This window comes from Cherax quadricarinatus, chromosome 71 (genome assembly GCF_038502225.1).
Source record: "Cherax quadricarinatus isolate ZL_2023a chromosome 71, ASM3850222v1, whole genome shotgun sequence".
NCBI lineage: Eukaryota > Metazoa > Arthropoda > Malacostraca > Decapoda > Parastacidae > Cherax > Cherax quadricarinatus.
The window spans coordinates 20250639-20276774 of NC_091362.1; the positions used below are offsets into that span (position 1 = coordinate 20250639).

The following is a 26136-nucleotide window of genomic DNA, read 5'->3' on the forward strand; positions in this document are numbered from 1 at the left end:
AGAAGAAAATCACTCAAGAAGAAAGTGTTGGTACATGAAGCCCGAATTAAGTTTTAAAGGGGTGGATAGGTAAACCAGCGGGAGTCGTCGGTCAGATGACCAAAGGCTCCGAAGGTGGGTCATCATCTACGACCCGCGTCAGTAGACACTTGTCCTGTTTCCTGACAAACCTTACCTAACCTAACCAAGAAGCCAAGTTTCACTATTCCTGAGATAACTTAAGACTATTGCGAAGGAAATAATACCTTGTACTGGGCATAAAAATTATATACACAAGTGTGTATAAAGTATAGGACAATATCCATATTCTTGCACTGATTCCTAATAACATATGGAAAAAAATACAGAAGTTTAGTGACTTAGATATTAGTAACTAGAATATACAAGTCATACAATAACTGTGAAGTCATTTAAGATGGGCAAAACATTCATAAATCCATTTTTAACATAAATTTTGAGAACAATGAACACGAATGCATTCACTCAGGACATTAATTTAGGACATTTAATCACGCGTAGTGATCAAGAGCCAAGACGCGACACGTTTTCAGTAAAGGTGTCCTAAGTGAACGCATTCGCGTCCATTTCTCTCGGTTCACTTCCCATCTTACTACATATACAGTTTCCTTTTGTTTTTTCGTTGTGTTGCATAATGCAATGTCATTTTCGCTTCTACGTTGTAAATGTTTGCAAATTTCCTCAGGCTGACGGGCAATTCGTTATACTCGCGAGAAAACAGTAAAATGAGTAAATAATTGAGTGTTAAGACGAGGAGTGCAGGAGTGAGGGAGTGCAAATAAATGTTAGGAAGTTTGTGGAAGCATTTGCGTCCCAGAATTGATACCGAGAATTTAAAGGTGAGGAACATATAGTGACTGGGTTTGCTACGGTTTATTTATTAAATATATAGGATTTAGCATTCATCTATTAAGTTATATTATATACTGATCAGTTTGCTGGAAATAAACTGCTATTTTGCCTCAGTTGTCCTGCCTAAGATATTATCCAGCATCGGTTAATTTCATAGTCCAGCTCTATTTTAAGAATATTTATCTCCCAGGAGTCTTGGCATAACAACTAACACTAAAAATACACCATGATCCTAGGATGACAAACTGAACTACAAGAGGATTACCAAACGATTTACAGAGTGCAGGCAATGTATTCTCTGATTGTCTGTTTCGTCTAATTAAGTTAAAACACTCCAACAGCACGCCAAATCAAATAAGTCTCTTCCCCAGATTTACTCAGATCTCTGAATTTCACACATACCCAAGAGATAATCATACCTACTTCATTACAATTCTTCCTCAATTGTTTCATATACCTTCCATTATTCCTAGATTTGTACACACTCTTTATCAACCCATCTTCCTCCTTCAACTCTACATAATCAAGTCATCTCAGTAACATCTACTACTCTACTACACTTAGTAATAATGGTAGAATTACCTACAAACTGTTAGGTAAATGGTCACAGATGAAATTAATGTGATATTATGGCAAGGGTTTTTAAATGCCCGTCAAAATTCTCCTGTTTTTGGGGTTATGTCCGGGTTTGTTTTGGGTAAAAACTGGAGGGCCCGAAACGTCTAATAAAAATGGGGGGATTTGCAAATATGTCTCAATTTAATCTTCTTTTATATCCATTTTTTAACTTTTCCCCCCTTTATTTAATGATTGATTCCCCCTAAAAAAAATTTTTGTTTTTTTTTCTTTCTCCCACATTTTTTCCCACATTTCAGCCCTGACCATGACTATGAAATCTTTGGGGCACTTTTCCCAAAAAACCATGCCACGGTGGGATTGGCCCATAATCAACCGGGGTTCCCCCTTTCCTCCTACCTCCTTCCCCGCAACATTCGCAGTTTGTGTCTCCCCTCCATGCAACATGAAACCAAAACCCCTCCCAACTTTCACGTTTTGCTATACTCCCAAATTTTGTTTCACCCAATTTCCCCTTTCTTGGGAAAAAAACCCTTTCCCCCTTTGTAAAATCTGCCAAAAGGGACTAAAAAAATTAATAAAGAATTTAAAACTTTTTCTTATCCAAAATTTTTAAGAAAAAAAATTTTTAAAAATTTTTATTGATTTTTTAAAATAAAGTGGAATTTTTTTTTTGCTGTTAATATTAAAGGGAAAAAATAAATATATTGAATTATTTTCCCACGGGGGGAAAATTTTGGGGATGAGAATTTTAAAATTTTCAGGGTTTTACGAAATTAAACCGAAATTTTTGGAAGAAAATTAATGAGTGCTGAAATTCACTTAAAAACAAATTTAAAGGGCCAGACGGTTTAATCTTTTAAAAACCCGGGAGTTAAAAAAAACCCAAAAACTTTAGATTTTTCTTTTTTTATGTTTTTTGAAAAGGTTTGAAATCTGGAAAGGGGTTGGTGTATATCTGGAGTACCCCATGGTTCAACCCCCTTTTTTGCGGGGGAATCCAAAGCTAAAAGGCATTTTTTTTTGGAAAAGGGTTTCTTTTCTGCATGTTTGGGAATTGTTTTGGGCTTTGAATGTCCAATTTTTTTTTATTGAAACTGTAAATCCTCTTCTGATTCCAATATTAAAAGGAAATTTCAAAAACATCATCTTACGCCGCACTCGCCTTTTGGGCGTGCGCTGGGGGCAAAGGGGGGGGGTTATGAAAAATACCTTTTTGGTTTTGAGAAAAAGCCCTTATCACTTCCTAATAGAGATTTCTGGGGGGTTTTTAATGATTTTTAATTCGTTTTCTTATTCTTCTCATGGGAATATTAAATTATTTTTGTTTTTTTTTTAACGAGGCGTTAAATAAATTTGAAACAGGGGGGACCCCCACACACCCACCACACACACACACACCAAAGGAAGAGGGGGGGAAAACTGGGAATCACCCCCCGCAGGGGGAAAAACACACACACACACACACACACACACACACACACACACACACACACAAAAACCGACCCAAAACACACACAGACACACACACACCCACACACACACACACACACACAAACACACACACACACACACCACACAACACACACACACACACACACACACACACACACACACACACACACACAAAAACAAACAAAAAAAAACACACCAAAACCTCACAATAAATGACTTATTTTAAACGCTAAGGGAACAGAAAGTTGCAAAATATTTAACAGCAGTGTTACACAAAACCCCTTTTAAAAAAGCGTTTTTCCCAGTCTAACTATCATAAAGGCTCATCGGATCCGAATACTGCTCCGGTTTTGTAAACTATAATATCCCCCTGAAAAAAAAGATTTGTGGGGAAAGGGGATGGTGAAAGCTAAATGAAATAGATGGTGTAAACTAGATAAAAAAAGGGAAAATTTAAAAAAATTAAAATGGGGGATGGTTAAACAGAATAAAAAATAGATGGTGTAGCTAGGGCGGGGATGGTGAAACCCTTAAATAAACGGAAATATGTAAACTAGATAAATGGGATAGTGTAAGTTAAATGGGGGATGGTGAAACGAGATAAGCATGATGGTGTGGCTATGCGGGGATGGTGAAACCCAAAAATAAACAAAATATTTTAAAAACTAGTTTGGGGGAATAGTGTAAGTTAAATAGGGATGGAATAGCTAAATAAAGGGGAATAGTGAATTTAGAAAAACGGAATAGTGAAACCCTCACAAAAAAAGGTTTTTATCGGGTTGGGAAAAAAGCTCCCTTTCCCAAGACATTGGTTTGGGGACATTTTTTGGGCTCCATCGAACTCTAATCACATTAAACAAAGCAGCTAGAAAAACCCCTTAAAAAATTTCCCCAAATTTTCATGGGAAATTAGGCATTATGTATGCTTTAATGCTCTGACCCCGGGAACAAATCTCCCTTCCACCCTTTTCGATTAAATCTCATTCACCATTCTTCAAAAGCTGCATGACCCTTGAGTTTATCGCTCCCCTAAAAATGTTAATATAATACAATAAAACTTTTTTGAAAATCTTATTATATATATATATATATATATATATATATATATATATATATATATATATATATTATATATATATATATATATTTTTATATATATATATATATATATATATATATATATATATAATGAAAAAAACGTAAGCCTGTCGGTGGATAAAGGTTAAAACAGGGGTGTTTTTCGGGGCCAGGAATTTAATCTTACTATAGTAATCGCGGTATGCGCGTAACTGATTTTCTCTTGCATCCACAAGTGCCTCGGGCCCTGGTGGGTGTAGGAGCATCATGTTCAAAATCGTATTCCCTGCCTTTAAAATACTGCAGCCAAAGGGGCGCAGATGGACGGGGGCCCGGGTTGCTTCCCTTTCCTTACCTAAAGGTCCCAAAACCAAAAAATTGTATTTTGTCCCCTCTCGCAAACCCACCCAAAACCCAAAGTCTTTTTTCCCTTGCGGTTTAAAAACCTTTTTACCAAGGGGCGTCCGTAAGGAAAAAGGGTTAAGCGGCTCATGAGTAACAAAAAGCGTGACTTAAAACCCCGCAATAAAAACTAGGAAAGTACGGCACTCCCACCATACCCAAACAAACAGGGCCCTTTTACCCCATAAATTTTCCCTTATTAACGTTTTCCCAAAATTAAAAAGGGAATATGCAGTTAATTTCCTTCCATTGGTTATGATACAATCATCATGAAAATTTTAAATTTTAATTAAAAAGGGCAAATTTCCTTTTAAAAACCCATCTTGATCTAATGGGAACCCCAAAACCCCAAAGGGGCCATTAAGCCGTCCAAAAAAGGCCCAAAAACGGAAAAAAGTCGAAATATAAAAATAGGGTTTTTGTTGGCAGGGAATAAATTTTTGGGCCCCTTTGGTTCGTGTGGCTCTGGTGCAACTTAGAATTTCCGACTCTGTTGATCTTCACGGGAGTTTTTTGTAAACTGAAAGGGAACGCCCCCTGGGGAAAAAATTTCCCTGGAAAAGTGTTTATTATTCTTTCTTTTTTTTTCCCTGATCAAAAAGGATATTTTTTAAGAGAAAAAGGGTTCCAATTTTCCAATTTTGCATTTTTTTTTAGAATATCGAAATTTTTTTCTTTTCCCAATCTGCCTCCATTGATGGGGCTTGAGGGCCCTTAAAATTATTTTGTTTTTCGATAAATTCTCTGGGGTCCAATATCTCTGTTTTCCAGCATTATTTGGTAGCGTTTTTTCTTCTTGTATAAATTTCCCCCTTACTTATATTTAAAACCCAAAAATTTTTTTCCTCTAATTCTCTTACTTTCCGGGAAATTTTCCAAATATTCATTATTTTTAGTTTTGTTTTCCGTTTTTTTAAATTTGGGAGGATTTGTTTCTTTTACCTTTTTATTTTCCAAAAATTTCCCCGCGTTTTTCCAAAAAAATTTCTTATTTTCTGTGATTTCTCCTTCCCCAAATTTTTTTTTTTCCCCGCGTCATTTATTTTTTTTACTATAGGGTTTTTTAATTTGTGTCCTCCCTTCATGGGTGTATTTCTGCGTCATTCATGTTTTTTTAAACCCTGATTTTAACTTGTTGTTTCTCTGTATTCCCCTTTTTTTTAAACCAAAGGGAATGGGGGCCGTTTGTGCTGCGTTTTCTTGAAACTCTCTTCCGGGTTTGATATTCCTTATTTTCCCGGGCGGGAATATCCAAAACCCTTTTAATATTCCTTTTTTTATGTTATTCGTTTTTTAATATTGATAATGTAAAAAATCAAATTAATTCAAAACCCATGTAATCATGAAAAAATTTCCCAGGATTCTTTTTAAGCCATCAAATTTCCCCAAAGAGGTATGCAGAATTTTAGGATGCAAAAAAAATAAGCTGAAGGGTTAAAACCTGACCATTTTTTTAAAGGGGTGAACTAGTAAGAGGGGAAAAAACTTCGGTCAGATAAAAAAACTCCAGCTGGGGGTCTTCTGACAAAAACCCAAATTACCTAACCTAATCTTTAAAGGGCATAAAATTTAAAACAGTATTTTTCTCTCGGTTTAAATTGAATTTGGGGTTCCTTTTTTTTAGTGTTTAAAAGAATTATTTTTAGGGGGAAAAGGGGTTACGTGTAGCCTTAATACCATAGAGTAATCGACGGGCCCAAAAATTTAAAAACCACCCGGGGTTTCTAGATGCGGGTTAATAAACACAGATGCTTGATAAAGCTGAGAGGAAATGCCACAAAAAATAAAACATTAGCTTTTGATCCATTTACCTACCTTTCTCTGGAATTCCCCATTATTGTGGGATATTGATCTGAGGAGGGCGACAGTAGATATCCAGTTTGAAAAACATCAGCCAGTACGTTTCACAAAATGTGAAGATGAAGGAAGATCTCCCACGACGATTTCCCAGATTCCAATTTTAATACCAAAACCCTTTTTTTCATTTTCACCCCTTAAAAGCCCAAAATTTTTCAAGGATCACACCCCCCTTGAAATTTTGAAAAAAAAAATCAATTCCATTGAACGATTTTTTTTTTAGAAAAAAAATCAGCCAACGTCAATTAGTATCGCGTTTTTTCAATTCTTCAATTTTAGTTTTTTTTAATATTTGTGGATGAATTATTTATATTGAGAAAAAAATTTAAAACCTTTTCTACCATCAATCCTTTTACCCCCAACCTCACTTTCTCCCATCAACTTTATTTTCTTGCCATCAACTTTTACTTTCTTCCCATCAACTTTTTATTTTCTTACCATCAACTCTCATTTTCTTACCACAACTTTACTTTTTTCCCATCAACTTTTACTTTTACCATCAACTTTTATTTCACATCAACTTTTTTTCTTAACAACCTACTTTTTTACCACCCCTTTTACTTTCCCCATAAACCCTTTCTTTACCACTTTTCTTTTTTACCATCAACTCATTTTCTTACCATCAGCCCACTTTACCATAACTCTTACTTTCTTCCCATAAACCCATGTAAAATTTCCCCAGGAGGGGATATCACCCCCCTCACCCTTTTTTACCCTAGCCCTGGGGGCCCAAGCCTCCAGAAGGGGGGGGTCTTGTTTACTGCAGATATAATTGATCCAGAGTTGCCACAGCATGACCCCCCTTGCAGCGGGGTTGCGTATTTTTATAAGAGAAAACATTTTACTTTAGCAGGAAATTAAAAACTGCCCCCATTTTTCCCATAGTAAAGATAGGACATTGTTGCAGAAAAAGCAAGAAACAAACATTCTTTTTTTATCGGGGAGGTGACAAGGAAAACAGGTCTTTTTTTTTTGTGCGGGGGGGCAGGAGGCATGGAGCACTTTTGTCTGGCAGACTTTTTGACTTATGGAGAGGACATGACGCCGGATAACTAGCAAAGAACACTGATTTGGGAGTGTGACAAAGTGTCTCACAAAACACGAAAAAAAAAAAGGGGACAGTTTTCCGGATACTTTGGGAAAAAAAGACAAATTTGGAAATATTTAATTGCTTTTAGAAAGGGAAGATGGAACCCAAGGAATTTCAGCCATCAAGTACCTATTGGAAGGGAGAACACCCAACCAGGTTACAAAGGGGGGTATGTTAAATTTCTTGTAGATCGGGGTTTTGGAAATTTTTGACAAAGGGAGGAACAACCCCTTTAAAAGTAAGGTGTATTTGGTCCAAACAAGAGGTTTTTGTCGCCACCCGAATGAAAATGTGACATAAATGGGGTAATTTTAATTACAAATTGTATCTCGACACCCCCACTTTTGGGGAGGGTTTGACAGAGCCCTGTTCGGGGGCGGCTGGTAGACATTTGTGTCTTTTTGTTAATGTTCATTATAAAAGTTATAATAAAACAGCAGGGGGCCAATAATCCAAAGATTTTTGGGTGTTCAACGGATAAACTGTGGTCCAAAATGTTTATACTGTACAAAAACTAGGAAGGTCCTTCAAAAAAGCTGTAAAATAGTGTTTTACAATATAAATCAGTATTAGTCCCCCCGACTAAAACAAGAATGGGCAAAAAGAAACGGGCGTCACCCAGCGCCCCAAAAGAAAACGGGCGTCACCCAGCGGACCCCCAAAAAAAAAGGGGAGCGGGGGACCACCCCATCCTGCACCCACTGCCCAATCTGAAAAATTGTTGATTAAGAAAACCAAGTGATGTTGTTTGTCTGAGGTATATATCAAATTTTTATAATGTTTATAGACAGAAAAAAGGAAAAAGATTGTTTAAAGTTTTTTTTAGATCACCATATTAAAAATTTAATATAAAGTGTTTTTTTAAATATATTTCAGAAATTTTTAAATGTGTGAAATTTTCACGGGATTTAAATTTAAACAGTGACATTTAGTGTATAGGAATAAAGGGGAAATTGTTATTTAGATTAATCACGGGGCAGGCTGAAAAGCAAACCGAGCCAAAACACCAGCCATGTACTGTGTCCCCTTCATGGTCTTGACCCTGAGGTTAAGCTTGTGGGTCAGGTTCGCGATTTTGGATTTAAGATAACAAAACTCAGCTGTTATAGCAGACAGTTTTTTAAACACTTTAATGTGGTGCAAAATTTTCAGTATAATTAAAAGGTTTTTGTTTAAAAAACTTTTTTCACCCCAAGACTAAGATTACTTTTGAAAATTTTTTCTCTGTTAGGAAACCCAAGAAAACATAGATTTTGAGATCTTGACAATTTTAAATTAACAAAGTATGAAAAAAATTAATTCAGATATAAATTATGAGAAAAATTTTTTAACATCCATTTTGAAAAATTAAAAAATTTTTTGGATATTTTAGTGATAAAAAAATAGGAAGGCCACATAAAAACTCTTACAGAGATTTAATAGGGTAAAACACCACACCTGAAAAAACAAGGTCCATTTTAAGCTTAATACATTGTCATTACCATTTTCCCGGTCAAAATTTTGAAGAATTATTAGGGGTTTTCAACATAGAAAACAGAACTGACATAGATAGCAAGTTATTATTTAAATGTTTAAGGAAACCCCATGAACAAAGTTTTCCGGGGGTTAAAGGTAATTATCAAATAGCCTTCGTCTTGCAGACAATTATTTTAAAAGGCAGATTAACATGCAGTTTTAAACGCTTGAAGCCACCAAACATTGTTATTCGGACTTCCAATTTAGAATCACATTAGAAATAGTCTCGTTTCTAGATGCTAAATATGCCCCAAAAATGGATTGGTTTATCAGGGGATTGACAAAAAAGTTGTCCCCACAAACTATTGAAGATTAAAAATGTTAATAAACGCATTTACTTTGGGGAAATTAGCAATGGTTTACAAACAATAGTTTCGCATGCAAGAAGAGAAAAGATAAAACCCACAACCGGGGAAAAACCCCCAACTCAGTATAAAAGAGATCCCATTTCATAAAACCAATAAGGGGAAAACCCCATTTTTTATCGTGAAAATACAATAGACAGTCAGATTTCATACATAAACGTACCCCAAAATGTGTACTTTGTGATGGAACACATTGGGACAGATTGTAATCAATACAACAATGGAGGCACGTAAACAACGTTTTCATCAGCTGAAAGATGACGGTTTGGGGTGAACACAAGGGGGAAAAATGTCTGAAGAAGTTTTTTAAATGAAAGGGGTATGCATTAAAATTATGCCCAAATATTTTTTGGAATTTGCAGACTCCCAGAATCAGGAAGTCAAAACAACAGCATTAAAGGGAGAGAAAAGTTTGCAACTGCCTCCGATAGCTCGAGTTGAGTTATTAATAAATTACAAAAAACCAAAATTTAACACTTTTGACTTTAAAGGTCCTTCATAAAAAAAATCAGTGTTGCAGAAACTGAAAAAAAACCCCATCCCAAAATACAGTTAGATATAGCTTTTTTTCCACAATTTTAAAAAAACTTTGACCAGCCAGAATCATTTTCGGGGAAACGGGAAAAGACAGAAGGCTGTGGTAGTAGATGATTTGCCCAAGCGGGGCAGATCCGGGGATTAAAAGAAACAGTTGCACAAAGCAGCAAAGGTCGTTTGCCCTAATTTAAGAGGGAAAATTTACCAATTGATTTAATCTTTGGGAAGGGAATTTTATCACTGTTTTGTTATAGTGAAACATGATGTTCACTTGCTGAAAAAGCAGGAGGCCACATGATATGGGCCCCTTTCCCTCTAAAAGTAAAGAAGTGATATTTTTCAGTGGAAATGACATGAGAATAACCGGATCAACACAGAAAAAATTACATTACTGGAAGAAAAATAAACCCGTTGATGTTGGGGTTTTAGATGAAGGTATTAGAAAAACCAACCCCCGATCTAGATTTTAAACCCAATATTTGACACTGTAAATATAAAGATGGCAGATTTTGGGTTAAAAGGGAAAATTAAATCCCCCACATCTGTAGCATTATCGAGGGTTTTTAAAGATGAAAAAAAAATGAGCCGGGAAAATCCAGGTTACGACTTCTTAAATATCATACAAGAACATTGACAAAAAACATTGGGGAAACATCAAGAAAAGGGAAAAAAACGCTCATTATCTCCGCACCAGGGAGCGAAAAGATTCTGAAACCACCCACTCTTTTGTATAATGGAGGATGCAAAAAAAGATGGCAAGTTTTAACTTCAACGACCTCACTAATGAGGTTTGAGACGCTTATAAAATTTTTCGCAAAAAACCCATTTCCCCTATTTTTCCCAAAATTTTTTAAAAGACTACAAAAAATAGATAGAGATTAACTGTTTTTTGGGCCTAAAAATAAAATGATCTGTCCTGTGAAAACTTATCGTTTAAATCAGTATTTTTTTGAAACATCCTCACCATTCTTACGAAGCTTCTAAAAACACATTTGAAAAAATTGAAAGTCCTTCAAAGAAGTCTTAAAGAAAAGTTTCATTTGGGCAATCTTAATACGAATAAAGAGGGGGATTTAAACTTTTAGAGAAGTTTTAAAAAGAGAAAGAAACAAAAATGCTCTAAGGGTGTGGGGAAAAAAATTCAAAGGGAATTAAGGAACTTATCAAAGAAATTTCTGAAAAGAAATTCCTGATTGCAAAAAAATGGGCAATTGGGAAAAACAGGAAGATACCCGAGTCCAAAAAATAAATAAAAATCATGCAGTACACCACTAAACGGTTTTTTCAGATATCACAATGTTTTTACCTCTAGGACTTGTTCCCACCACCATAAAGGGTAAATGCTTTTAAGATAAAGGAAAATCAAAATTGATGGGATGAGAACTTGCCCCTAGAAATGAGCGCATGGATGAAATATCCAAGGAGTTTAAAAATTATCAAATTAAATTTGACAAAAGGTCAAGAGGGAAAAAATTTAAATTTCAGTGTTCTGTGATGGGCAACCGAGGTTATGGCGCGTAGCTAATATAATGCAAAGGAAGCACAATTATTCCAAAACCAGGGGAGCACCCTTTAAAGGGCAGAACAGACCACAATTGGGAAATGAAACACCCTTTTGGGGGACAAAAATTTGCTGCATCCCAACAAAGATTACTCTCACAAGAAAACTGATTTGGGGGATAAAAACAGTTCTGGGTTAAGAAATTAAGAGTGTTCTATGTAAGAAAGAGTGCAAAAAAAAAGAGATGGAGGGGTTATTCTTTTTTCACGTTTTACCCAAGAGAATCCATAATGTTTTTCATGGGGTCCACCCCAAAAAATTTTTTGGATAATAAAATGGCTCCACGGACGAACTTTCTGATGAAAAAACTGGGCCCCCGCAAAAAACTCCAAGCCCGAAGAAACAGTCTGCTTGAAACACAGAAAAAGGAAAAAAAGGACACAAAGAAATAGCATTTATGGATCTAAATACTACCCTTTTGGGGAAATCAAGAGTTACAGTCTTTTTTTAAATTTATTAAAGGAATTAAAACCCATTTGAATGTTTTTGAACCCATTAAATACTGGGGGGAAATAATACAGAAAGAGTTTCACAGAATATAAATTTCTAGAAACACAAGATAAACCCCCAAAAAAACCGTATGATTAATTCTTAGACTTTATCTCGACTCAGAAAAGATTATAAGATGTCGAGGAAAAATCAAATTCTTCTACCAAAAAATAATCCAATATTGATCCCAAGAAAATTCAAAAAACTGATTGAAAAGCCACAGTAATGTTTTGGGGAGGAAAACTTTGTCAATGACACCATTGATACCGGGCGAAAAGTGTAAAAACAAATAAAGGACTGTATTACTTGTCGTCACTACGATATGGGGTAGGATCCAGGTCCACCTCCATATCCCTCTGAAAGAGTTTGTCATATCACCCATTTTAGGGACAGGGAGATTATACTGGGCCAAAATTTTTAACCAAAAAGTTGACAAAATTCTTTAAGGTGAATCTGTTTTTTCACTTTGTACAAACAAAGACATCTAAAGAGCCACTGACATGTCTCAAACTTTTATCAAATTATTCAGAAGGTTTGAAAGGATCCCAGACTGATGATTTGATAATGCAAGAACTTTTTTGCTGGGTTTCAAGAGCAAGACTTTTATCAACCAGAAGTACAACAGATTTAATCAACGCAGATTGTTGAGAAATTCTCCTAAATTCCCTGGGAGGGGGATTTAATGAAAGAATGATCAAAAACAAAAACCTTTTACAAAATAATTTAGAAGAACCAAGGGGACTAAAAAAAAATAGAGTCAACAAAGACTTAACTAACATGACTGGACAATTTAAAAGAACCATTCATTTACCACAGAAGGTTTGAACCCGTTCCCCCCAAATGATAAAGAAACTATGAGATCCATTATTTCAACCTAAACTCAATAAACAAACACCTAAAAAATTAACGTTAAAAAATTTAGAAGATATCTCACCTCATTAAAAACACTTTTATATTGTTCCTGAAAATAAAGTCCCAAAATTAAAAGGAATGACAAAGTGGTCCAGGGCCCAAACTTGGAAAAAAGACATAATCCCATAAAAAGGGAATACCGGAATATGTTTTTAGCAAAATTAGGAAAGGGCAAAAAAAACTAGTGCGTTGAATTGACAAAAAACAAAAATTGTGATTCTCCAGAAACGCACAGACTAAAGCTGTTTGAAAGCAAGGCCCCGGGGGGGAGGAGAAAAACAAAAAGTTAAGGATGAATAGTTCACTGAAACTCCGCGCCCCCCCGTGTAGAAATTTTTCCCGGGGGGGGAATACCCCTTTTAGCCCCTTTCAGCCCTTTTAGCCCTGAGGGGGCCAAGCCTTCAGAAGGGGGAGGCCTTTTTTATGCCAGAGGAGAATTGATCACAGATGCTTGCCACGTAGTCAAGGACCTCTGCCCTTGCAGGGGGAAAGGATTTTTTTAAGAGAAATAATTCTTTTTGCAGGAAATTAAGGAAAATCCTCTATTTTTTTACCATAAAAGATAACATTGTTTCTATGATTAAGACAAAGAAACAAACATTCTGCTTTTCTTCATCGAGGAGGTGAAAGGATGCAAGGTACAGGTCAGATTTTTTTGTGCTGGGGGTGACGGATGGACCTGGGGCCCGGGAGACATCTTTTTATTTATGGAGAGTGACATACGGGGTAACTAGAAAGAACACTGACTTGGGGTTAGGGGACAAAGTGTCTCACAAAACACAAAACAAAGAAAAGTGTGATCAGCTTTCTTTGGGGTACATTTGAAAATAAAAACAAACTTTTAAATATGTACCAGTGTGCTTTCCTGAAATGGAAGACGGGACATCCAAAATTTAGCTTCTATCAAGTACGAACCTGTCGGGTGTGGAAAATAGTCAGAAAAGAGCAAGGTATGTTACGAATTTCTTGTAGATCGGGGGATTGCGCAATTCTTGAGTCACAAGGAGTTTGTAATCAACCTATAATCGGCAGTAAGGTGTGGACTTTTGAGTCCAAACAAGTAGGTATTTCGTCAGCCATCATCGAATGAAATATGCTGACATAACACCCCCTAGGGGTAATTTATACTTACAAATTGTATCTCTTGACAGCCCACTGTTGTGATGGTTTCGACAGCTTCTAGACCTCGTCTGCAGGGGCGGCTGTGTAGACGATTTGCTGTCATTTATCAGCTAAGTGTTCATTATATATAGTTATAATAAACACAGCAGGTAAGGTCAATAATCTCAACATCTTACTTTCTTACCATCAACTCTTACTTTCTTACCATCAACTCTTACTTTCTTACCATCAATTCTTTCATTTCGCTAATCTGAAACGATATATTCTCTTTTGCACATATATATTAACCCTTCACCCTTTATCTCTCTTTATTTTCCAATTTGTTTCCCCATAATTATATCCGCTATAGTTATTAATTATATTTTTGGAAGATAATTTCCTCCATTAAGTGAGATAAGTACTTTTCTGACCCCGTAAGTTATTTATCATAGTCCTGCACTTTACTGCATTTCTTGCGTCGATTGTCTTATCTCCTTCGTTTTTCCTGCGTTGCCATGGCCTTCTATTTATCACTGTCAATGGTTCTCTTATTTTTTCCCCAATACTCCTTCCCTCATACGCCTCCCGGCCACCACGTTTTAAGGATGATTTATCACCGTGTTCCCAGTTCTCCGTTCCTTCCTAAATCCTCGTTCTCTCCTCCTCCCTCATCTTTCTCCCAATTTTTCCTCTGTTCTTCACATCCCTATTCTTATTCTTCAGATTTCCTCACTTCCCTTCCTCCTTATTTTCATCAGTCTGCTTCTGCTGATATAATAATTCTGATTGATTATGATACTTCTGCTAATGATAATGATAATAATACTAATACTAATAATATAATAATAATAATGGCCGAGTTTTCTTAAACTGTAATCTGTTAATAAATTGAGTATAATTTGAATATAATTCCATGGCAATTGAACATGATAATTCGACTTCTCTCTCTCTCTCTCTAGGATCTTTCAGTGTGTAGATAACTTGATCATTCAGCACGACCGAGTTATCACTGAAGCATGATAACTTTCTCTCTCTCTCTCTCTCTCTCTCTCTCTCTCTCTCTCTCTCTCTCTCTCTCTCTCTCTCTCTCTCTCTCTCTCTCTCTCTCTCTCTCTCTCTCTCTCCCCTTTTTGAGGTAATTCTTATTTTTGGAGTGCCATTACAAGCGACTGAAAAACTCCTTAAGTGACTGAAAGATTGGTGCAGTGACTGACAGATTGGTGCAGTGACTGAAAGATTAGTGCAGTGACTGACAGATTGGTGCAGTGACTGACAGATTGGTGCAGTAACTGAAAGATTGGTGCAGTGACTGAAAGATTGGTGCAGTGACTGACAGATTGGTGCAGTGACTGACAGATTGGTGCAGTGACTGACAGATTGGTGCAGTGACTGACAGATTGGTGCAGTGACTGAAAGATTGGTGCAGTGACTGACAGATTGGTGCAGTGACTGGCAGATTGGTGCAGTGACTGACAGATTGGTGCAGTGACTGGCAGATTGGTGCAGTGATTGACAGATTGGTGCAGTGACTGGCAGATTGGTGCAGTGGCTGAAAGATTAGTGCAGTGACTGGCAGATTAGTGTAGTGGCTGAAAGATTAGTACAGTGACTGGCAGATTAGTGTAGTGGCTGAAAGATTAGTGCAGTGACTGGCAGATTAGTGTAGTGGCTGAAAGATTGGTGCAGTGACTGGCAGATTAGTGTAGTGGCTGAAAGATTAGTGCAGTGACTGGCAGATTAGTGTAGTGGCTGAAAGATTAGTGCAGTGACCGAAACATTTTTACAGTGACTGAAACATTATTATTATTATTATTAAAGATTCGCCGGTATTCTCCCGGCCCGGGCCTTTTCCAAGTGGTGGCCCGGCCTTGGCTCCCTCTTTAGGGAGTGTCTGAGACCTAAGTCTCCCATGGGAGGAGGCACAAGTACCTCCTCATCTTTGGGACCAACTGTCCCCAGGCCTAGCCACAAGCTAGGCCTCTCTGGTCTGCCATCCCCGCCCCAAGGGGGCTAATGGGAATGACAGTCTTATGAGCTAAAGGCTCGGGCTCAGGCACCTACCCTACCCTAGAAGGGTTAGGCATGGTGTCGATGGACTGAAACATTGGTACAATGACTGAAACATTGGTGCAGTGGCTGAAACATTGGTACAATGGCTGAAGTATTCAAATAATGACTAAAGAATTGGTATAGCAAAATAAAAGTATCGTAAGACACTGTTTATTTTTCTTACGTTAGTTCCCTAAAATACAATATAAATCGCAAAGTATTGCACACAGAATATATACTCTGAATGGACTGTATATTCTGTGGACAGCGTATATACGGTGGACCTCCGCGAATTCGCGGTTCCGAATTCGCCACTTGTGTAATTCGAGGATTTTTTCTTGGAACCTAATTAATAATTGTTCGCGGAAATCCCCGGAAATCCGCTGATTTTTCTTTTGAGTTTTTTCGTGGCAATATATAATTTTTTTATGCGTTTTAATGCTAAATAATTTTGTAACATAAATATTGATGTAAATTCAGCAAAATTTCCATTACTTTTACTAAATTAAATTATTACCGTACGTATACCAAAGAAAACGGGGTTGCATGAATTACTGGATACCAAAGAAAACGGGGTTGCATGAATTACAGTACACATGGGGGTAACATCGATATTTTACATTCTAGCACTGCAGGAGACACAGCAGTACAGTACTGTATATGGGTTTATCTTTACATTCTTGCTTTAAGGGTGATGTATGAAGCTGAGTTTGAAATGAAAGTGTTTTGGGGACGTATTTAGGATTTAAACTATAAAAATAGGCACTAATAGGCATTTTTAACTGCGTCCAGAATTCGCAGTTTTTCCAAATTTGCGGATGGTCTTGGAACGTAAAACTCGCGAAATTAACCACTGAAATTCGTACTGTAACCACGAACGAATGGTATTTAATCAATAACAACACTGCGACTAGCCGAGGGCTCGAACCCGTGTTGTTTTGACCCACTTCATGGTGAGCGAAAATTCCACGACGCTCTAACCCACAAGACCACCCAATCCTACAAAGATCAAGCACCCAGCAAAGCTAGGTGTTGTACCGTGATCCGAGGACATACGATGCTGTGGGTGCCTCAGAGCTAATTTCATTCTACTCCCCGTTTGGTGTACTAACCTCCACAAGCAGTATGTATTGTATTGTGACCACGAACGAGTTGTATTTAATCAATAACAACACTGCGACTAGCCTATAGTCCTTGACGTAATTATAGGCAATTTCATGTCTCGGATAACTATCCCACCACAGCCCTTCTACAACCATCTCAACACCACCACCACCAGCATCACCACTATCACTACTCACCTGTCATCCTTGGCGTAGGTGTGACTATCCCAGGTGATAAGCTCCAGCATGTCATCCACACGTCGCATCCAAGACACCTGCGGGAGATGGACGAGGAGAAGTTAATAGAAGCGCCAGATCTTTCAGAACGGAGGCTGCTTCCTTGCTCAGCATCTGCTGCTTGGCTAAGGATAAATTAAATGGATTGAGATTTAGGAACTACCGACTCGTGTCGTTATGTTCTGCAAGGTAAAATCTTGTCAACTAATGTTTATATATAATCATATATACATTCTTCATATACATTTGTATGGTCTCAATGAGCAGCGATAGATAACATTGGCCAACAAGGGTTTCAATTCACATTTAAACATGTTTTTTTAACTAATTTTGGAACGATGAATTCAGATCTGAACTTTGTCGAACAGTTTCCGTGAGAGACCCACGGTGAACGATCTGACCAAGATAGCTCTCACAGAGAAGAGATATCAGGAAAGCCTGCGCCTTATTTTGATGCCCGATTACTAGTGGACACTGGTTAGGGAGAGCGATACTGAACACAAGCAAAAAAAAAAAAAAAAATAAACCGACTAAATTGTTTATGATTTTTAGAGGGGAGGACCAGTAAGCCAGTGGAAGGCCTCGGTCAGATGACCAAAAAGCTCCAGAGGTGTCCAGAGTGAGGACACACTTGTCCTGTTACCTGAGAAATCTTACCTAACTTAACAAGCGAAAATGCTTGAAATCTGTGACGTAAACATGTTTGTGTAAATATGGAATTTTATCTTATTATCATTTGCATATATAATGAACTTTCGTTAATGAAGTTAGTTTTTCACTATGATTGTTAAGTAACATATAAGGTTCTTCAACCTTAATCAGTCAAAATATTGATCGTAAGATTAAAATAAACTTACGTGATAAAGATTAGAAACGCTGAGATTCATTATCAGCGCATCAGAGTGAGCTTAAAACAACTAATTGCATTTTGAACTTAAAAAAAAAAGAATTTATGGCCAGTGTAACTGGCGAAAGTGATTAAAATCTGATAATCTGTCGTCTTGGTCGTGTAAAGACACAGAAAACGACTCACATTTGTTCCAAAAAACATCCCATAATACTGTATTCTTATGTATTTCACGTGAAGCTAATAAAACTGAAAAACCGGCGTAATGTTTACGCTCTTCATGAGGCTTTTGCGTTTATACATTTAATACTTGGTGATATACTATGTGTAGCGGGGAGAATAACTGATGATTAAATCGAGAGGAAAATACTCGTTGCGGATGTAAAAAATATTAACGAATTACGTTGCATTCAGTTGACAATAGCGATAATCTAACACTTTTTAGAGATCAGTTTTAAAGTGGCTTTCATTATGAGTGTGTGTGTGTGTGTGTGTGTGTGTGTGTGTGTGTGTGTGTGTGTGTGTGTGTGTGTGTGTGTGTGTGTGTGTGTGTGTGTGTGTGCGTGTGTGTGTGTGATAAAATCTGAAGTTCAATGAATATTTGTTAGTGAGTACACAATAAGATATTATCACAAGAATTTGCAGAGTTTCAAAGATCTGAAGCTTCTCTGTTGTTTGCCTTTAAGTTCTCTATAAACATTTGTTCTCTCAACTTCCCCTCATCCACCTACACACTTATCCCCCTACCCATAACCCACCTACACACTTATCCCCCTACCCATAACCCACTTACACATCTGTCTCCATGACTTACCTGCACATTTCTTCCCCATGATCAGTCTGCACATCTTTCCCTCCGACCCACTGACATTTCTCACCCACTGGCGTATGTCAGCTTCCCCACCACCACATCACCCACCCCCTGAACCACCTACACATCCCTCACCATAACGTATGACCATCGTGATCTGCATTACACTCCGCTAGGACAGTTGTGACATCAAAAAAAAAATAAATTATTTGATGGACGGATTCTTTCACTGTGTAAAATATTTTTCCCTCATTTATTTATTTTAAAAATATATCACACTGATTTCTTTGGGAAAAGTACCAGAAACCCTTCACGGCTGTGAAGGGTTTCTGATGCTGTAAATTAAAGATTCGGTCATCTCTCGTGGATTAGATCTGATTGACTCATTTTTTTTCAGGCGCAGTGTGGCACCTACGGGATTATTGCTTTCCAATTTATGTAATAATACTAATACATAAGCGTAAGGGAATTTAATTACGAGGACAAACTATGGTTTAATAAGCGATATATAGATGCTATTCTCAAGGCAAAGACATATGCTACTTAAGCTATCTTTCTTCTGTCATTATTTCGTTCTGTGTTGAGCTTTATAAAGGTCGTGATTTCGTAAAGCTCTACACTGAGCAAAGCTGCGTATCAATAAAAGCTTCTTCCAGTGTCTTTGCTATCGTTGATAGGTAGGTCATCAGGATGAATCTCAAAACCGTAAGTGTAAGATATTTGTATCAGAGATGGCAGAGAAAGATAATAGGATAAACACGCTAGTCAGATTGAGAGAATATAGATCTTGAGAACTGGAAGTTAACTATTAACATTAAATGGAAACCATAAAAGGCCTTAAAATCAGGATGGTAGCAAAATATCAATAGAAAAATGACTCGGTGGAAAAGACGAATGACTATCCCAAACAACTACACCTTCTAGTAAGGAGAAAAATATTGGTAAACGATAATGCAATCAGGAGAAAAATCCGGGAGGAACTCACACGGGATGACAGGAGAAAATACGTGAAGAAGTAAGCAAAGTATTTCGAGAAACTGTCACGTTAGAAATATCATCGAAAGTGGGAGAGATCCTGAGGTAAACAACTTTTTTTTTGTTTTTGCAAAGGTCATAAAACAACCGAACGAGGTGATGCGTAACAGACAACAAGACAGGAAGAGCAGGGACATAGCAGACCTTTATTTTGTCAGTGCGTCGCTGCTCTGCAACTATTTTTGATATTGTTGGAGTGCCTTTTGATCCAGATAAAATATATAAAATCAATGATATGATGAGTGAGGTATTAAATCATCATTAAATTAAGCAGAAGCTTTATTATAGCACTTGGTGTCGGCTCAGGGTAGAGTTTTTTTTTTCAAGCCATTTGATAAAGCTCTTCCTGGAGCCAAATTCAGTCTACCAATACAGATGTACATCAATCAATACCAAATTAGGGTTCCACGATAAAAAAAACCTATTAGATAAGTAAGATACTTGATAAGGGAGAGAAATTTAATTCTGGGTCACTGTGAAATAGGAGTTATACATAAGGCACTCGTCCCGCCACCAGAGTTTAGTAAGGATGGAAGATGCAAATCCAAGAGCTAGTGACAGATTTATTTTAAGTTCTGGACGAAGTTGGAGAAAGTCTTAGAAGCCAGGAATGGATATCTAACCAACGACCAATTCTCAGAAAGAAAATACTCATTTTGCACAGGAAGTGATTTCTGTAGGTAACGAAGCGTTGAAAATTCAGATAATGTAAAGAATATCGTTACGTCAATGCAAAGAAACGAAAAACTTGGAAACTAATGTATGTATGTATATATATATATATATATATATATATATATATATATATATATATATATATATATATATATATATATATATATATATATACATACATATATATATATATATATATATATATATATATATATATATATATATATATATATATATATATATATATATATATATATATATATATATATATATATATATCGGGTATCTTATCTGGTTGTGTGTCACTGTCACTCTGGTTGTGTGTCACTGTCACTCTGGGTTGGTGTCACTGTCACTCTGGTTGTGTGTCACTGTCACTCTGGTTGTGTGACACGGTAACTCTGGTTGTGTGTCACGGTCACTCTGGTTGTGTGTGTGACATTGTCACTCTGGTTGTGTGACATCGTTACTCTGGTTGTGTCACTGTCACTCTGATTGTGTGTCACTCTCACTCTAGTTGTGACACTCTCACTCTGGCTGTGTGTGTGACACTGTCACTCTGGTTGTGTGTGTGACACTGTCACGCTGGTTGTGTGACACTGTCATGCGGGTTGTGTGTGGCATTCACACCGGTACTGTTAGCCCCTCGTTAACACTGGCGTATTTTTCTTACTAAGAGTAATAAGCTACTTTACAACCTCCTGCGTCACCAGGTTTAGGTCTGGGTTCACGATACAGCAGCTGCAGTAATAAGAAACTTTATAATCGGAGATTATTTTAGTTTATGTACAGTGCCATTATACTGCGGAGCGTCGGGGACTACCACAGAGAGCAACGATTATATCTTTTCAATATTTCAATATCCAAACTTTAAAAATCTAACGTTTAAACTTTGTTGCAGTGTCTTTTCATAGCTTGTTGTGCCTCAGACGCCGTATTGCAAATATTTTATCCGTGTTAGGCTTACAATGTCGAATAAGTCGGGATAAACCCAAGTTATGAACATCGCCTGTTACGATACTTCCTTTTTGGTATTAACTTATGAGGAATCTGTCATTTGAACGGTAAAGGTGAGTATGGGCTTGAGGTATTACATTAAAGATTCATAATGAAGAAACGTAAAGTGTATGGAATTGAGGAAAACACAACCGAAACGTCGTCATAAGCTTTTGTCTCATATGGGCGAGTTTTTTGTATATACATGTGATAAGCCGCAGGTTTGATCTCCAGGCAGGACGAGTGTGTGGAAAATCTTCTTATATCTTCATACACAGGTCACCTTGACGTTCAAAGGTACGTGGGAGTTGGTCGACTATTGTGGGTGTCATCCTGGCTAGTAGGAGCATTCCTTAAATAGGAATGGGCATTGCACTGAGCTGAGGTTGAATAATAGCATTTCTTAAACAATGATTAAATCTATAAAAATATATTCCCTTTGAATTCTGAGAAACGTAGTTTTAAACTACAGAGCAATATCAGAAATTTTATTTTCAATATGCCGGACTCTTCTGACAATAGCTGGAAGTATGTAATATTGCTTGAATATCATTTGCAGCTAATGTTGTTGTTGTAGCCTGCTTGTAACTGCCGCTTAGCTCAGCTTGCACCATGTCTAGTAGTAAAAGTTATCAGCAGTCACTTTATGGCGAATGCTTAATACCAGCTGTGAGCCAGGGCTCGTGTTTATGCAGTGGCTGAGAACAATACTGATTAAGATATCCCGCCATGAATAAACCATGGGATTATCGAGGACACGGCAGTGTTGCCTGGCCTCTTGGAACTCCAGATCACTCAGAGGTTTTGTTTTTCAAATTCTAAGTAAAACATAATTATTCAGATTTACTCTGTTTGATATAAATATATATAATTAGGAACTTGATTAACCATATGAGAAGAGCCACTGAAGGCTTGCCCGTTTCCACTGCTCTCTCTCTCTCTCTCTCTCTCTCTCTCTCTCTCTCTCTCTCTCTTGTTCCACATAGATTAAGCATCACTGGCTGTCGATATTAGTCTTCCTGTATCGCTTGCTTTCTCCAGTAAATGATAACGACTGCGTCATTCATTACGTCGCGCTGAGAACATACATAGCAAGATCTTCTCTGTGCAAGAATCCCTTCGAATAAATTGATACCTTCTGCTATGAAACATTGTTGTTAGTCTTCCTCGGCTGATGGTCATCGTTAGGACCGAAAGATCTCTCTTATCTACCTTTCCCATGTACTTAACGAAATTACAGTGGTATTCATTTTACTCCTATGTATATCAATGTAGTCTTAATTACTCCCGGATACTAACCTCGAAGTTAAAAACAAAGACTTATCATGCTTGTTCTCTCTCTCTCTCTCTCTCTCTCTCTCTCTCTCTCTCTCTCTCTCTCTATATATATATATATATATATATATATATATATATATATATATATATATATATATATATATATATATATATATATATATATATATATATATATATATATATATATATATATATATATATATATATATATATATATATATATCTGTGTGTCTGTAAAACACTTTCGTTCGACCAATGATAATAAAAATAATCATAAGGGCTTAATATGAAAAATTCCTTCAAAAATAAAATGACTTTCCACGTTACATGTTGATTCACAAGGTTTGTACAATAAACAGGACGTCTCAGAGGAAAACGTATTCTTGCCTCACAAGCCATTCAGACAGCCTTCATGAGCCAGTGTGATTCCTGGCTTTTTAATGGAGGTTACGAGAAATGAACATACTTTTCATCTCGAGATTTACAGAGTGATATGTGGCAACACACCTCACATATTACACGCCAAGTTTGCGATGGTGACGCACCTATGTGTTGAATTCGTCTCATTGGCGCACAACAGTTTTAATTGGACGACGTTTTGTTAAGGTATTGAGACAATTACCCAGCTAGACTATCGTCTTGTTATGTGTGTCTGTGTTTACCTATCCATCCATTTCAGCTTTTGAAGTTAACAATAGCAGTAGGTGAGGGCTTTGTATTGGAGATGTATATATGTAGCATCGCAGAGATAACACGCATTGAATCTATGCCCCCAGAGGTGTTTATCTCAGTGTATACTGAGAGCTTACGTTAATCACTATTTTGGAACACTGAAAGATTCCTAACAGTCTTCATGGCCTTCGTATGGTTGATATGCTTGAAACACAAATTAACCAAGCTACAGTGTATTAGTATACAGACCTAGTGCAACCTCTGAACTGATATATACATCGAGAAGTGTGTATTTCGCATTGTATATAGTCTAGTAATTTAAGCACCCTTGACTGGTGGTGAACAGGTGTCTTGCAGCCTTAATGTATGTGTAGTGGTACGGTAACGACCACTCAAGCTACGTTTTACACACTTTTCTAAATATATAAATATATCTGACAGATCACAAAGATTATTATTTTTTCGCATATATATATATATATATATATATATATATATATATATATATATATATATATATATATATATATATATATATATATATATATATGTATATATATATATATATATATATATATATATATATATATATATATATATATATATATATATATATAGAATGGTTTCCTTGTCTGAGACTGCTGCCGAGATCTGAGGGTCTCATTTCGCTTCTGAGTGGATTCGGAGCATGGCGAATCAAATTGTGTTTCAGAGGAAAAGAGAACGAAAATGAAAATGCGATGTAATCCTCCATTTCAACGATGATAAATTCGGTGATCTGCTTCTCCCACAAGAATGTATCATGGGAGGAGAAGAAATAGTCACCCATTCCCAAAGCAAGGTATATACACCGAATATAAGTCTCTGAGAGTATGTACACGGAGAGGTATATATCTCCTACTGTGTAAACACTGAGAAGTGTATGTCTCAGAGTATATTCACCGAAAGTTTACTTAAATTTCAGTTATAACTAAAGTATTCGTGAAGTTAGTGCAAAGATGTTAGTGCACAGAAGTTAGTAAACAGCCTTACTACTTAACTAGCTAAGACTGTTCTTAACTCTAACAAAGCATACCAACGAATAATCGGGAAAATAATTCCTCTGAATTATCCAATGAACGTACCATGGATTATCATGGATTACGATGAAGACATAAAAGAACGATGGAAGATAGTAATTGGGAATAGTTACCGAGAGATGAGATAGATTAGTAGAAAGGACAAAAATGAGAATTTATTTCGTATTCTGGTTGCTGCATGAGAGACGAATTTGTTGATGAGTAAGTTGGGGAACTCGTTACTGTGTTGATAAATTGACGGATGGTAGATTTATCAAACATTTACGCGAAATAAAACACAGAGTAGAAAGCCTCTTTAGCTGAGGGAGAAATAGAAAGAGCCTTACCATTCCGAGTTACATTTCAAGTGCATATGGGATTTACCAAGTCAAAAGACACGTAGTACAGAACAAACTTTTATTAATTGCAGCGTTTCGCCCCGTGTAGAGCTTCGTTAAGTACTGATTAAACTCTAGACAGAGCGAAACGTTGTTTATAATAAACGCTTACTACGCCATGTGTCTTCCTACCACATTTATCGGCTATACTCGACATTTTACCTATTCATAACACATCGGCGGAAACCTCTTTGAGAACCAGCGGAGGAAAAATGGAGCTAGTTCTTAAGAAGAAAATTAAAGACTCAAAAAAGATCGCTTCATTACTCTGCTAAAAGAAAATTCTTATTGAAGATAGAGATAATGAAAGAAGTTAGAGTTAGGGAGGCGATAGATGCAGGAGATAAATTTAGTAAACGAGGAGATAGAAATCTTGAGAAAGAGTCAAAACTTTGGTCTCTCGGTATCTCAGATTGAGAAAGTGAGAGAGAGAGACACGGATGATAAGACACAGACATTCGTGGAAGAAAAGAAATGAAACAGAAGAAGAAGAAGACCTGAATGAACGTAAAGGATAAAGAATGTAAATAGGAATTCAAGTTATTACGGTGGGTGAAATAACTCTCCAATAACCTGCCCTTACGAGAGGTTAGCTTAAGAACATATGAAAGAAGGAACACTGCAGCAGGCCTACTGGCCCGTGCCAGGCAGGTCCAATTCTCCCACCGGCTTAAGCCAATGCCTCAACCTAGTTAGGTCACATTCACTTAAGGAAGGAGCACGGCATCTGACCTAGTAGCACAAGCTAGTTAGGTCCAACTCACACACACAACTTAGGTAAGGTTTGTTAGGAAACTGGACAAGTATTTACTGACCCCCCCGCTGGAGCTTTCGGTCATCTGACCGAGGCCTTCAGCTGGCTTACCAGTCTACCCCTTTAAAAACTATGGTTATTATTTTAACTATTAGGGAGTCGTTTAAAGAGAATATGAAGATAAATTACAATAGCTGAAATTACAAAAAAAAAAACTTTACCTATTTGTTTATGGTACAAGTTGTGTCGTTTATGATAATGTTAATTTAAATTTTCTGTACAGTACAATAATGCCTTCTGGCCTTCTCTATTTTTTGCACCCCCAGTTGTGGCTTGACAATGGTTCTGGACTGACCGAAACGTTGTCATAAGATTAGACTTGGTGAATTAGATAT

At 36.9% G+C, this 26136-nt stretch overlaps 2 protein-coding genes across 2 annotated transcripts in view; both read right to left on the reverse strand.

Annotated features, from left to right (window-relative positions):
• The window catches only part of Gbs-76A (Glycogen binding subunit 76A), a 579812-nt gene that overhangs the window by 170710 nt on the left and 382966 nt on the right, over positions 1–26136 (reverse strand). The gene's annotated exons all lie outside the window — the stretch shown is intronic.
• The window catches only part of LOC128700366 (basement membrane-specific heparan sulfate proteoglycan core protein), a 262686-nt gene that overhangs the window by 55934 nt on the left and 180616 nt on the right, over positions 1–26136 (reverse strand). Inside the window, exon 4 of the mRNA XM_053793521.2 lies at positions 17158–17234. Coding sequence (XP_053649496.1) covers positions 17158–17234 — 77 coding nt within the window. The remainder of the gene's footprint in view (positions 1–17157; positions 17235–26136) is intronic.